Genomic DNA, 14,275 nt, shown 5'->3' on the forward strand with positions numbered 1-14,275 from the left:
TCTGTTAAAGCCATGCCCTTTACTTGGGGCCTCTGGCTGGTCTGGATTCTTTGGCGCTCCTGTGCGGTCAAGTCTAACGACCCTTCTCCTTCAGATCCTTCACAGAGCAGCTCAGAAAGATCTCGAGGGACGCTGGGATGCCGATCCAGGGCCAGCCGTGCTTCTGCAAGTACGCCCAGGGGGCGGATAGCGTGGAGCCCATGTTCAGGCACCTGAAGAACACGTACGCTGGCCTTCAGCTGGTGGTGGTCATCCTGCCTGGCAAAACCCCCGTTTACGGTAGGCCTTGGCGGTTTGGCTGGCTTTGCTCGTGACCTCCGTGGGTGTTGGGTGCAGCCAGAGCCCTTTGTGCTTTTGCCACACCGGGGAGTGCTCCTTTCTGGCTCATCTGTAAGCTAGGAAAGACGAGGGGGTCTCCGACGGCTGCTGCCTGCGCTGGTCTCGTCTGAGGCCACAGTTCCCAGAGGCCAGCACACGCTGCGTCATCGTGTCCCCATCCGACGTGACGGTGGCTGGACGGAGGAAGGTCCATTCAGTGCAACACAGTGATGGCCGGGGCCACCGTCCGTCGTCCTCCACGTGACGTTTGTGGGCCCACCTCAGAGCTCTCTGGAAGCTCATCAGAGTCCTTCGTGCCACAAGGGCAGTTGCACGTCCATTCAGCTGACACTCCCCAAGTACCTCTGATGATGCCCCAGGCCCAGAGAGTTCAGAGTGACTAGACCCAGCCCCCCATCAGGCAGCCCCAGGGCAGTGGCGGGTATAGACTGCTGACTCCAGGGCAGGCGATGGGGGGGTTGCTAAAAAAGAAAGAAAGAAAGAAAAAGAAAGCCCCGTGGGAGCCCAGAGGCGCCCAGTGGAGGAGGTGTTGGAACGAGAACCTGGGGGTGTGTGGGGTGCAGTGAGGCTCGCCAGCTGCATTCCCAGTTAGACGGTGACAGAGTCAGATGCATAAGAGCCGCGTTTCTCCCTCCCCTCTGAGCTACGTACGCAAAGAGCAAAGAGAACGCCGTCAGTGTTTCCATCCAGAAGTCGCCTGTTTCCACAGGACTGCCCAGGGAGTAGCTGACAGTTGCTTCATGAAGGAATCCAGAACCCAGGGCCGTGGGCCTAGATAGCTGTTTGACGTCAGGCTTGCATTTGCTGCGGATTTCAGGGATGCCTGTGTCTTTATTCGAACCACCCTGAGCACCATGACAGGGGTGGGCGTGCCGTCCTCCCCTCCAGCCTGGCTGTGCCCAAAACGCCCCGCAGCCCTGGAAGCCGCTGAAATGGACTTCCTTCCTGCCGTGGGACTTGTCCTACTCCCCGGCCTCCCTGACCGAGGTGACCCTGGCCTGGGCCGTGCCGGAGCCAGAACTCCAGCCCCGGGGCCTGACTTCCCTGTGCCGGCGGCCAGTCACCCGCTTCCATGGGCGCAGCCACAGCCACAGCCACAGATGGGGCTGGGCCACATAGCCGGACATGGCTGCTGGGGTCGCGCATCTGGGCCCCTGTGGCGTTGGGGGGCGGGGGGGGTGGCACGCTAAGGAAGAGGTGCCGGCCAGAGCTGCCAGTGAGCGTGTCTTTGGTGCTCCACAGCCGAGGTCAAGCGCGTGGGAGACACGGTGCTGGGGATGGCCACGCAGTGTGTGCAGATGAAGAACGTGCAGAGGACCACGCCCCAGACCCTGTCCAACCTCTGCTTGAAGATCAACGTCAAGCTGGGAGGCGTGAACAACATCCTGCTGCCCCAGGGGAGGTAGGGATGCCCCCGCCCCACCGCACCCACCACATGTGGCCGAGTCGGCCTGATTCCCGGCGGGGTGGGGAAGCGCACGCAGGTCAGGCCACGTGTGAGCGCGTGTGCCGGCCGCCGTCCTGGACGCGATGCGACACGCCAGGAAGCAGGGCGCAGTTTCGGCTGCCTTGGCCAGGTTCCCTGAGTGAGGGGAGGGCAGAGAAGGGCCCGGGGGTGCTCAAACGTGTGGTGCGGCGGCTGTGCCGTGAAGGGAGTTGGCAGGGCGGAGCCAGAGCTCAGCCTGAACGGCTGGGACGCCAGCCTCCCGAGCCGTAGCTGCCGTGTAGGCAGGAGCCGCCCTTGCGTCTCCCGAGCCAGGCAGGGGACGGAGGCCACCTGATGCAGTCAGTGCTGGCAACGCAGCCGTTGGGATGGAAAAGCTCCACAGAAGAGCACACTGTTGGCAGATCCCAGGCCGGGGTCGGGATCGGGGCCTGGCAGGGGAGGGGTGGGGTGGGGTGGGGCTGCGGGGCCCCCCGGTACCCCCTGGCCTGGCACGGGGCCCTGGGCGCTCGAGGAGAGGGCCAGGGTCAGCTTTTGTGCCTCCTGAGGGTTGGCCAGCCTCTGCTGCAGCAGAGAGGGGTTTCCGTGATGACGGACGTTACCGAGGGGGTCTCGTCCCCGAAGAATCTTGGCAGTCGGGTTAGCATCTGAACAAGAGGCGTGGGTGAAAGCAGGTTACTGGACACACCCTCCAGGGAATCGCACTGCCCTCGGGTAGAAGTGCTCTCGTGAGGACAGCAGCGGCCATCGCCACTTCCGAGTGTCTGGGGGAGAGACCCTAGGAGGCACCAGCTGTGTGCGGAGCCCCCCAGCCTGGCCTCGGCCTGCCCGTGACGGCCCACCTGGGCGAGTTTCTGAACTACCTTCGGGCCTTGTTAAACCACGGAGGTTCTGACCAGCACCTCTGGATCGGGACCCAAGTGCTGACACTCCTAGCAAGCCCACAAGTGATACTCTGTGGTCCGGGGACCACACCCCAAGAAGACTGAGCTACGTTGTTAAGCGGCTTTTTAGTAGGTTGCCTTGCCGCCATGTGGGAAAGCGGAAAGAACCTGAAGTTAGAGCCTCCCAGACTTGAACTCGGGAGACTGGCTCAGCGAGGTGAGGTCGATCCACTCAGGTTGTGGGAAGGAGTGAGGGCCTCTCAAGAGCAGGTGGTGAGCCCAGCACCCCGTTCGCTCAGTGAACAGGTTCTGTCGATTGAGCTCCGGCCACAGCAGTGAGTACAGGAGGGAGAGTCCCAGCCTTCTCGTGGGAGGACCCAGCACGAGGGACTTGACGGGAGCACCAGTGACATCATGGGAGGGAGGGGGCCAGGAGGATGAGGAGCTGGGTTTCTGTGGCCAGTCTGCTGGAGAAGGCAGCACTGAGCCAATGGTAGCAAAGGACCAGGGGGCCCAAGGCGCCCCTCCCCCCGCCCCAGGCAAGACGCAGCCCCTGGAGGGTCCCGTTCTAGGAGGCTGCTCCAGCTCTGGGCGGAATGGGACCAGGTGGCACCTGCACCGTCTCGGGAGGGGTGCTGGCAGTGTGGGGGAGGGGGGTGCCCAGAGACCGTGTGTTTGGAAGATGGCGCTGCTGTGAGCGAGACAGGAAAGGTGTGCTGGAGCGGGGCTCAGGGTGGTGGGGGTGGGGGGGCGGAAACAGGGATCTGGACTTGGGGATGTGTGTTTAGGGGAACCCAGCAGAGAGGCGGTGTTAAAGCCACAAGGCTGGTGAGATCCCAGATCCCCCAGGGCAGGGTGTAGACAGGATGGATGCCAAGCCTACTACCCTGGAGAGTTGAGGGTTAAAAGGTTGTAGAGACAGGGAGCCAGCAGTAGAACCCACCCCCCCCCGCCCCGCCCCCACCACCACCACCACCAAAAGGAGAGCCAGGCGGGGTCCCGGAAAGCTAGGGCAACGCTTCCTGTGTCATTTGTCACATGGTGCCACCAAGGAGCCTCCTGTGATGAGGTCTTAGGCTCTGCCGTGTGGGGGCGGGGACCTGAGGAAGACTGTCTTGTTGCCAAGGCAGCAGGAAGTCTGGTGGGCGGGGCCTGCAGCTGGTTGGGAGGTGGTGAATGGGTCCCTCTAATTAGGAGCTTGGCCACGCAGCAAGCTGGCAGGCTAGGGAGCGGAGGGAGCCTGGGAGTGGAGTTCATGGGCAGGTGTGGTCTTCCTTGTTGAAGGTGAGTCCGAACAGCTGTGGAGCCGGGAGGAGAGCTGCAGCGCCTCGTCTGTGCCTGGTGTCTTTGTGCTGGGGACAGCGAGGGGGGGGCCGGGCCCCAGAGGCTCACGGAGAGGGGTTGGGGGGCCGCGGTCCAGGTCAGGGCCCGGAGGCAGGCCGGTCAGCCAGGCCACGGGCAGTATCTTCCCCGAGCCCAGCCCTTCCATGTGACGTCACAGTGCCTGCCGGTGCCCTGCTTCGATGTCCCGGGGACCCCAGGGGGAAGAACCCCCTTGGTGTGCTTGCAAGCACTGAAGGGGGAAACCTTGTCCACGTTGTGTGGAAACTCACATGGCATACACACTCGAAGCCCTTTCCCCCACCTCTCGGCTCTGGGCGGCAGAGCTCTGTCCCACGGGAGCCCCGCAGGGGTCATCTCCCCATGACACGGTGCTTCTGGTCACTGGGCCGGAAGGACACTAATGTCAGCAGCTCCTAGTGAGTGTGGCGGGCCAGGCCCGGCCCGCTGAAAACACTGACATCAACAACCATGGGAGGGAAGTATTCATGTTGTGTCCATTTTCCAGAAGAGAAAAGTAAGCCCTAGAGAGAGTGAACTTCAGAACGCAAAGCTAGCGAGTGACCCCACGCTCCCAGGTGCCGTGTACACGGCCTTTTCAGGAAGGTGCTAGAACACAGCGTTGGAAAGAGGCGGGGAAGCTGTTGGTGTGCTACTCACCTGGGGCGGTTTTGACCCCCAGGAAACACGTGATGTCTGGAGACATTTCTGGGCGTTGGGACCGGGGGAGTGCTCCTGGCCTCTCGTGGGCAGGGGACAGGGAAGCTGGTGAACACCCAGCAGAGGGTGACCCGGCCCCGTGCTGCGGCTGGGCCTGGGGAGACCCGGGAAGAGCAGGGCTGGGGTCCAGGCTGTAGCAAAGCGCGGGACCTTTATACACGCGCAGTCTGGCATGTGGCATTACTGTCTTCTAGACGTGATTTTAGTATCATTTCAGTACGTTGGATCACTGTGGAGACGGTCAGGTGTTTACAGATGCAGACCACACCCCCCCACACCCCCCCCCCCCCCGACCCCGGCCTCACTACCTGTCCGCCCGAGTGTCGTTCGTCTCCGCTCCCCTCCCCTCCCCCACCCTGGCCCCGGACCAGCGTTGTTAGTCCACACTCCCCCACACCCCCTCCCATCCCCCCGGGTCCCACCCTGGGTTATTCGGAAACAGCTCTCAGACCCCGTGTCACTTTATGAGTGAGGTCTTTGGTATGGACCGTTAAAAGATAAGACCTTTTTTAAAAACAGCCGCGGTGCCTGTGCCTGCGAGTGACGCTGGCACCAGTGTCCTCAGTGGTCCAAGCCTCAGATGCTCCCGCTTCCCTCCGCAGGCCACCCGTGTTCCAGCAGCCCGTCATCTTTCTGGGGGCCGATGTCACCCACCCACCCGCTGGGGACGGGAAGAAGCCTTCCATTGCCGCCGTGAGTATCCGCGCGTCCTGCCGGACCCTCTGTTGGTGGCGTCCTGCCCCCTGTGGGACCCACGCCTTGGCCGAGCTGCTTGAGGGGGGCATGCGGTCCCCTTGCGGGGTGTGGCCAGAGCATCTTCCTGAACACCACTGTGCTTTCCTGGGCAGTTGCAGACAGAGTGTCCTGGGAAACAGGCATTTGGAGGGCACGTGGCACGTGGCTACCCACGTGTGACAGCAGTGAGTCCGCCTGCCCAGGCCCGGGCCAGGCAGCACGGATCTGGCAGCAGAAAGGCCAAGGGCACGGTGGCTCCCGTCCTGCCGGGTCCTGCCCGTGGCTCAGGCCCGCGGTGGCTCTCTGCCCACTGGGCCAGATGCTGCAACGAGGGTTTTTTTAACGTTGTGCCTCTTTGTGAACATTTTCTGTTTTTATTACGAAACACCAAGTGTGAAGTAATTACCCCGTCCGGACTTCAACGTAGCCCTTCCCTCGTTCCGCCTGTGAGTTCCATCGGGGTGTCGGGGAAGCTTCGCTCCACAGGCCCTGAGCCCCCCCGAGCTTCCCACGCGCTAGCTGGCCGTGTCCAGCCCCCAGGGGCCGCGCGAGGCGCCCGCTCTGTGCCCACAGCTGACTGATCTCGGGAGGGTCAGCACAATGGCTCTGGTTCAAGAGGACCAGACAAGCACACGCTCAGGGTAGCGTGGACTTGGCCTGTGGAGCACAGAGCCCAGGGCGGTACCTCTGAGTTGTCTGGCGGGACCTCCCGGCGGCCTGCAGCCAGGGCAGCCAAGTGGAGGGAAGGAAGCCTGGGGCTCAAGGCTTGTGTCCCCAGCACGTCCAGCGGGGACCGCTGCAGCGACTTCTGGGCCGGGTGCATACTTACACTGAGTCCTAATCTTGTGGGTCAGTATTAGTTTTCTCATTTTAAACACACAGTCCGGAAAAGCCAAACTCAGTTGCTCGAGAGAAGCTGCAGAAAACCCAGCTCAAGACACCCTGAGGCTCAGGTTGAGGTCTGAGCAGTGCCCTCAGGTGCCTCGTGGAGGGGCTTGGAGTCACCCGTCCTAGCTTTCGCAGCAGCAGCCACAGATGCGGGTCTCTAACGTGTGGCACACGTGTGGACGGGGCCTGCCTCCCGCAGCCCAGTGCTTCTCTCCGAGGCACGTCTGACCCCGAGGGGTGGCTGATCCCCGGTCGGGAGGAAGGCCAGGACCCCCGGGAGGTGCAGGCTTCCCCGGGGACTGTTGTGGGCCCCCAGCAGGTGTGTCTGAAGTTACTCAGGGGCCCTGTTCCTTTATCAGGTTAGCATCAGGTCACCTGATTCCTCCTGCAGGTATCTCCTCTTCCTACCTGGACTGCAGCTCTGACCTTGTTAGACAATTTTCAGCCCGCCCTTGTTTGATTAGCAAAGGGCACAGCAGACCCCAGGGTGGAGGTGTGCCTTGTTCTCCGGGCTCCTCCTGGTCGGCACCTTCAGGCAACTGCTTACGTGCCAGTGTGCCTTGGGGATGGCCTGCCGTTTCTGGGGTTCAGAATCTTGGGATGTGCACTGATACGCAGATGGCTTCCCCTGGTGAGCAGTGTGCTTTGAAAAAACTAGGGAACCTGATACAAGTTGCTTTCTTGGGGCTGATGTAATTCAGCCCCATGTGATCACAAGCAGAGTAAAGGTTCAGAATAATTGCCTATTTTTTATTAGATATTTTCAGCAAACTCTTTTTTTTTTTAATTTTAATGTTTATTTTTGAGAGAGAGACTGCGTGAGCAGGGGAGGGGCAGAGAGAGAAGGAGAGAGAGAGAGAGAGAGAGACAGAGTACAAGCAGGGGAGAGGCAGAGAGAGGGAGACACAGAATCCGAAGAAGGCTCCAGGCTCCGAGCTGTCAGCACAGAGCCCAACGTGGGGCTCGAGCCCACAAACCATGAGATCACGACCTGAGCCGAAGTCGGACCCTTAACCGACTGAGCCACCCAGACACCCCTACTTTAAGCAAGTTTTTATTCTTTGCAGTCTATTTACGAACACTGTTGCCCACATACTAAAAAGAAACATAAAGGCAGCAGGTTCACAACTGACCAGCCACTGTCCCTTCACTGTGATGCCAAGTTGAGGGCATAGGCAAGTCTGTCCATCCCCAGTCCCTCCTCCAGCGCACGCCGAGAGTAGGGGGCTTCCGGGAAGTCCCCCCAACGCTCCCTGCACCTGTCCCGACAGGTCGTGGGCAGCATGGACGCCCACCCCAACCGCTACTGTGCCACCGTGAGGGTTCAGCAGCACCGGCAGGAGATCATCCAGGACCTGGCCACCATGGTCCGCGAGCTCCTCATCCAGTTCTACAAGTCCACGCGCTTCAAGCCGACCCGCATCATCTTCTACCGCGACGGCGTCTCGGAGGGGCAGTTTCAGCAGGTAGGCCGCCTCATGATTTCCCTCTCTGTGGTCTCAGGACGCCTTAGGGTCACCCGTTTGTCCCATACGATAGCTTGTCCGGTTCTCTGGTGAAAACGTTGATGTGGTTTCTATCCGGCCAGAGCGTGGAAGGCGGGCCAGGGAAGCGGATGCCCGGCCAGCGGTGCTGAGCCGGGACGGGAGGGACGAGGGCGTCGGCTTGGGCTCGAGGCCTCAAGGGCTATGCGGGGAGCTTGGGTCTAGGTCAGCACGCGGCCCTTCCAGAGGCTTGGCCGGGGAGAGTCTGTGAGCTGGAGACAACAGTTTTGTCTGGGGGTCACCGTGTGCAGTGTGAAAGGCAGACTGCAGGGGGCCCTGGAGCGGGGCTGGGCGGGGGCCCCTTTGGAAGGAGGGTTAAACACAGGGTTCACAGCCACCATCTGGACGTGGAGGGAACGGCGGGGTCTCGGGTGACCTGTGGATCCCGGGCCCAGCTGGCTGCCATCAGACGCGGGGAGTAGTGGAGGAGAGGCGAGGGAGCGGGTACGGGGAGACTGTGCTCGGCTCCCGGGCACCTGCCTTACCTCCCTGTGAAGGTGACCAGTGGTCGGCCTTGAACCCAGAGCTCGGGAGCTTGGTGCCCGGATGTGTCTCCACATCCGTCCAAGCTAATTCCAGCTCGGCATCCACCCTATCCCAACACGTGCCTCCTGGGAGATGTTGGCAGGGAAGGCAGAAGATACAGGGCCCGTGTCCGGTCCTGTGGGAGAAGGGACCCCAGAGGGGAGGGGATTCCGGGAGCTGCGCCGGAGCGTTCCAGAGGCCCCCAGGCTGCCTTGACAAACAGGCTGGATAGCACCTGACTAGGCGTGAGCAGGACGGCCTGGACCTTCCTGGTCCAGAGTAGAAGCAGCTCATCCCCCTGAGGCCCACGGTTGGCGGGAAGAACGGAATCGACACTTGAGGCCAGGGCCCCTCGGAGCGTGTGCAGGGGGGTGGGGGGGCCGCTCCCGTGCCGTCCCCGCCAGCGTGTGCCAGCCGACCTTGAAGGCACCGCCTGTGCAGAACCTCTTGGGTTCCCTCGGTTGGAGATGTTCACCTCCCTCCTGCGCCCCCAGCCCCCTCACCCTCTGCCGCAGCCGGCCCTGCCGGGGAGGGGTCCGCGCCTTCTGTTCTCATCGCTGTGAACTTGCTCGGGGTCTTACGGAATGACCACAGCTGGCGTTTGTGAAACATCATCGTGACCTGTAACTAGGACAGGGGTTAGAAACGTAAGGTGTGTGGTGCCTAGAACGGCCTTCACCACCGTGAGAGGACTTCTGCCCGCTTACCTCTGAGACGGGCGGTGGGAACAGCGTCTTCCTCTTCGTGGCCTGGCTCCCAGGCGCCTCGTGCGCCACTTTAGTCTTCGCAGCAAGCCTGCGGGACGTAGGCTGTTCCCGTCTTAAAAGTGAAAACAGGGGCGCCTGGGTGGCGCAGTCGGTTAAGCGTCCGACTTCAGCCAGGTCACGATCTCGCGGTCCGTGAGTTCGAGCCCCGCGTCGGGCTCTGGGCTGATGGCTCGGAGCCTGGAGCCTGTTTCCGATTCTATGTCTCCCTCTCTCTGCCCCTCGCCCGTTCATGCTCTGTCTCTCTCTGTCCCAAAAATAAATAAACGTTGAAAAAAAAAAAAATTTAAAAAAAAAAAAAAAAAAGAAAAGAAAGTGAAAACAAACGGGCATCAGAGAGGGTACGTGGCTTTCCCCGAGCCACACAGCTGCCTGGTGGTAGGGCTCGGGTTTGACCTCGGGCCCGGCTCCTAGGTCCTTGTGTTCTGCGAGGTTCTCTCCCTCGTCTCCAGCACAGAAAACCAGTTGTTTGGACGGATTCGTTCACGCATGTGTCTCCCACGGTGCCTCGTTACTCCCGTGTATGGTGGGTGCTAGTCACTGAGAACCTTCCAGAAAACAGTGAGCAACGTAATGCATCCTCTCATTTAAACCACCGAAGCACGAGACCTGGGTCTTGTTTGCTCAGTTACATAAACGAAACAGCACCTGCGGGGAGGCAGAGGCTCACAGCTGCTAACAGGCCGCTGGAGTATCGTTTCTGAGCTGCAGCATTCGTCGGCCAGCACGTGTTCCGAACGGCGTAGTTTGAGGTAGAAAGAGGCGGTGAAAGCAGAGTAAGGCGTGCGTTGTCTTCCCCCCCCTAGGTTCTCCACCACGAGCTACTGGCCATTCGCGAGGCGTGTATTAAGCTGGAAAAGGACTACCAGCCAGGGATCACGTTCATAGTGGTGCAGAAAAGGCACCACACGCGGCTCTTCTGCACCGACAAGAATGAGAGGGTGAGGCTCTGGCCACAGGGAGGGCCTGGGATGCGGGGCCGCGAGGGACGTGGGTCTGTGCTCAGCCCTCGGCCTGAGCCGCACTGCAGGGTGCTGGTGCCGCCCCCACTGTTCCAGGTGTCTCGGGACACCCCGTCCTGGGCGAGTTCCGTGGGGACCTAGCCTCAGGCGCCATCGAAGGGCTCTCCTCAGTCTGGTGGGACGTTTGGACCTGCAAACCTCACAGGCCTGGGACAGGTCCGGGCAGGAGATGGCATTTGTCCAGTAAAGAAATTAGCAGGGATCTGGCTCTGAAAAAGGTCCGGTTAGTAACCATGGCGGTGGACAGAGTAGCTGGAACACGGCAAACTGGGGACCCTCACGGGAGGTTGGAGGCGGCTCTGGGGAGCCGGTCCAGGGGTATGTCTCCGGGCGTCCCGGAGCAAGGGGTGTCAGCGAGAAGCAAGATTCGTAGATGTAACTGCTCAGAATTCTCCACAGTTGAGAAAGGGTGGGAATCCTGAGGTTGAAAGTATTTTCTGTGTTTCCAACAGGATAAATACAAATAAATCTACACGTAGACGTACTGTCCTCAACTTCACATTATCAGGTACCTGCCTGAGAAAAGGGACCCCCCCAGAAGGGAGAGACTCTACTCTGAGAGCCTGTAGCCGTCCGCTTGGTCGGTACCCACAGCACCAAGCCAGGACAGCAGCCGAGAGACGCTGACTGTCTGCAAGACAGAGGACAAATCGTTAGTGACAGAAAGGGACACTTTGTCACAGTCACAGGGATGAACTACCCAGAAGAGAGAACAACTGAGTTTGGACGTAACGCTGTGACCTAAAAAATATGGAAAGGGGGGTAAAAACCAGTGTAGCAAAAAAGCGACAGAATTCCAAGGAGGAACGGACAGATCCACCAGCAAAGAGGTACATTTTAACGCCCTGCTATCAGAAACTGAAACAGGCAAAATGAGTCAAAGCTAGAAATGCGAAGTATGAAGAGACCACGCCAGATCTTACGGTTAGTTAGAACCCAGCCATTGACAGTTGAGTTCACGTGGAAGGCTCGTGAAAGTTGTCACAGAGGCAATCTCGGTAGATTTCCAAACCTCAGTATTGGGCAAACCACAATTTTTTTTTTTTTTTATCAGACATTAAATTTTAAAGGAGGAGTAGAACTAAAAAGACATCTCAACAAGGCCTGAAATTTTAACTTCTCTTCTAAGTAGTACATGCATTAAACACATAAAGAGAATAAAAATACAAAGTAATCAGAACTGAATAAAAACGAGCGTTTCACATCAGACTTCATGCAGTGCTTGGATAGAAGTGTACAGACTTAGATACATTTGTTGGAAAATAAAAACCATCAAAGAAGCCCGAAGGTACAGGAAGGACAGAAGTGAGATGTCTGTCTGGGCGTGGAAGGAAAAGCTGAGGAGCCGGTGTGCTTGGGTCCCCTCATTCCTTGGCCTGCAAACTTGACTCCTGCGAGGAGTCAAGAGGGCTCAAAGTCTGCTTGTTGCTATACCACCCGCCTCCAAATGGAAGATAATGAAGGAGAAAGTGAGGACAGAGCAGATTAACACGAGCAAAACCTTGTTTGAAGATAGGTAAATCTAGCAAGACACAATGAGGCGGAGAGAGGAAACTCTAACAATCTTAAGTAGCAAATAGAGAACTATGTATGATCTCAGGAAGGGGTGTGTGTTACCTTAAATCATCATGGGATAGTAATAGCGTTATGCTGGTAGATACCTTAGAAAACTTAGAAATAGATACAAAGAGTTGTTTGTGCAATTACATAAATCACTGAAATCAGCTCAGGGGGATAATCCACTCATCATTTCCAAAAGGCATCAGGCCCAGAGAGTTTTACAGGCAAGCTTTACCAAACCTTCAAGATTGGATGATTTTAAAGTGTGGCAGAGAATAGGAAAAAAGCGGAAACTATTTAGTTTCTTTTATGAAGTTTATCCAGATTTTTTATAGGCAAATTTTACCAAACCTTCAAAGAATAATCTTACACAAAATACTTTAGAGAATGGGAAAAGTCGGGGGGACTCATAAAGTTACCCTGATGATACCAAGTGTTGGCGACGGTATGAGCGCTGTGCCGGGGTCAGGAGCACGGGGTCTGGAGCCAGGCAGCCTGGCTCTAGTCTGCCCCTCAGCATCTGGACTGCCCACAGGCGTCAGCCTCCCTGTACCACCTTCCTCAGGATGTCGGGAGGGTTAGCGGAGCTCACACACTAAGCACTTAGCATAGTCCTTGATACAAGCAAACGCATCATTAGACCCCAATGCTTCTGATGGGAGTGCAGACTGATAGCCAACTTGGGTGCAGTCGGGTAATTCTAAAGGTCTGCCCTGGAGAAACCCACCTGCCTGTGTATAAGGAGACACGTGTAAGAGTGTTTATCGCAGTACTGTCTCTGATGTTCATATACTGTCATACTGTGCAGTAACGAATATGAATAAACTCTGCGTATCACATGACTACATCTCAAAATGGTAAAAATTGGGCAGAAACAGTAAGTTGCAGAATATGTATGATGTAGGTATGCAATTTAAAAACCTGTGAAGTAACACGGTGTGGTGCTGATGGAGACTTAAATATGTAGCGAGAAAGTGATAAAGTCTAAATCCGAGTGAGACTGCAACATAGAAGGGAAGCAGAGGGAGGCGCCATAGAGAGAGAGCGCGTGCACAAGGGGGGCAGGGTTCACAGAGAGGGGGAGAGAGAGAGAGAATCCCAAGCAGGGCTCGAACTCAGGAACCACAAGATCATGACCTGAGTCACCCAGTCGCCCCCTGCCTTGAATATCACGTGTGCGCGGACGAGGACCTGTCCAGTGTCCATCGTGCACAGTTTTAGATTCAACAATAACGAAGAGCCTGCGAGCATTACACGCAGATTTTTCAGCAAAGGGAAGACACTGCCTCTCCCACCCGGGCCTCCTAAAGGCCCCAGCCTGCCTAGAACGGGAGCTTCCTTACTTCTGGTGGCTAGGATTTATTAAATTTTACTTTAATACCGTAGCCAATTTAAAGACTTCAAAATGGGGCAGCCCGTGGTCGGGAAGGCCCAGCACCAGACGGCAGCGTGGGCGAGGCTGGCTGGCTTGCTTTGCTCTGTTGCCCCTGGACGTGTCTGACGGGTTCCTGTGTTGCCAAAGGTTGGGAAAAGTGGAAACATTCCGGCAGGCACGACTGTGGACACGAAAATCACCCACCCGACCGAGTTTGACTTCTACCTGTGTAGTCACGCCGGCATCCAGGTGAGGACACAGTCTCTGTGACACGGTCTGCGTGTTCAGCAAACACCGGAGGATCACAGACCTCACGCCGAGCGCTCCCGTGGGCTCCGGGGACGTGGTGTGGAAGGCGGGGCTGGGGCCCGAGCCCGTCCCCGGGGAGGTGGGGCAGTTAGCCGGCGAACAGGTGAGTCGGGACCACGGGGCGCTGGGGAGGAAGGACCCACTGGCGTGCTGCGGCCAGGGTCCCCGTTTTAGATGAGGTGAGGTCAGGCAGGCGGAGTAGTGGGTGCAAGGCCAGGGGCGCTGGCGAGGCCCGAGGGGCGTCCTGCGTGCCTGGGGTCGACTCTGGGCCAACTCATTCCCACGTGGTGGGCTTCACCCTTGTCCCCCGCCACGCGTGTTTGCAGGCCGCACAGGGACGCTCTGTCAGTGCAGGGACCCGCGGTTTTTGTCATCAGACGTGCGGCGCCGCGTCCTCGGTGAGGCGTCGCGTGGACGGGTCTCGGCAGCACCCCGGTGTGGGTGAGTTCTGGATGCCTCGCTCGCGTGCTCACGCCCTGACCCTCTGGTCCGCTTTTAGGGAACAAGCAGGCCTTCCCACTACCACGTGCTTTGGGACGACAATCGTTTCTCTTCCGACGAGCTGCAGATCCTCACCTACCAGCTGTGTCACACCTACGTGCGCTGCACGCGCTCCGTGTCCATCCCGGCGCCGGCATACTACGCTCACCTGGTGGCCTTCCGCGCCAGGTACCACCTGGTGGACAAAGAACATGACAGGTAAGCGGCGTGCCTCTGCCGGCCGGGGTCGCGTCGGCAGCTGCGTTTCCCGAACGGGGAAGCGGCCGGGCCCCGGCGGCCGGAGCCGTCGGGCGCCCACCCGCCGGCGTCTTCCCCGCCGCCCGG

General features: G+C 58.8%; 1 protein-coding gene and 1 long non-coding RNA gene across 6 annotated transcripts in view; one reads left to right on the forward strand and one right to left on the reverse strand.

Annotated features, from left to right (window-relative positions):
- The window catches only part of AGO2 (argonaute RISC catalytic component 2), a 117,123-nt gene that overhangs the window by 90,666 nt on the left and 12,182 nt on the right, over positions 1–14,275 (forward strand). For all 5 annotated transcript variants that reach the window (XM_086695071.1, XM_086695075.1, XM_086695072.1 and 2 more), the window contains 7 exons: positions 95–279; positions 1,582–1,741; positions 5,331–5,421; positions 7,623–7,817; positions 9,991–10,125; positions 13,289–13,390; positions 13,950–14,149. In XM_086695071.1, the coding sequence (XP_086551197.1) occupies positions 95–279; positions 1,582–1,741; positions 5,331–5,421; positions 7,623–7,817; positions 9,991–10,125; positions 13,289–13,390; positions 13,950–14,149 (1,068 nt within the window). The remainder of the gene's footprint in view (positions 1–94; positions 280–1,581; positions 1,742–5,330; positions 5,422–7,622; positions 7,818–9,990; positions 10,126–13,288; positions 13,391–13,949; positions 14,150–14,275) is intronic.
- Positions 7,393–9,249, reverse strand: LOC147571798 (uncharacterized). Its single transcript, XR_015246554.1, has 2 exons — positions 9,128–9,249; positions 7,393–9,041 (listed from the first exon to the last, which is right to left on the reverse strand). It is a non-coding gene; the product is annotated as an uncharacterized LOC147571798 (long non-coding RNA).

Source organism: Puma concolor, chromosome F2 (assembly GCF_028749965.1).
Source record: "Puma concolor isolate L17-30 chromosome F2, mPumCon1.1.hap2, whole genome shotgun sequence".
Classification (NCBI taxonomy): Eukaryota; Metazoa; Chordata; class Mammalia; order Carnivora; family Felidae; genus Puma; species Puma concolor.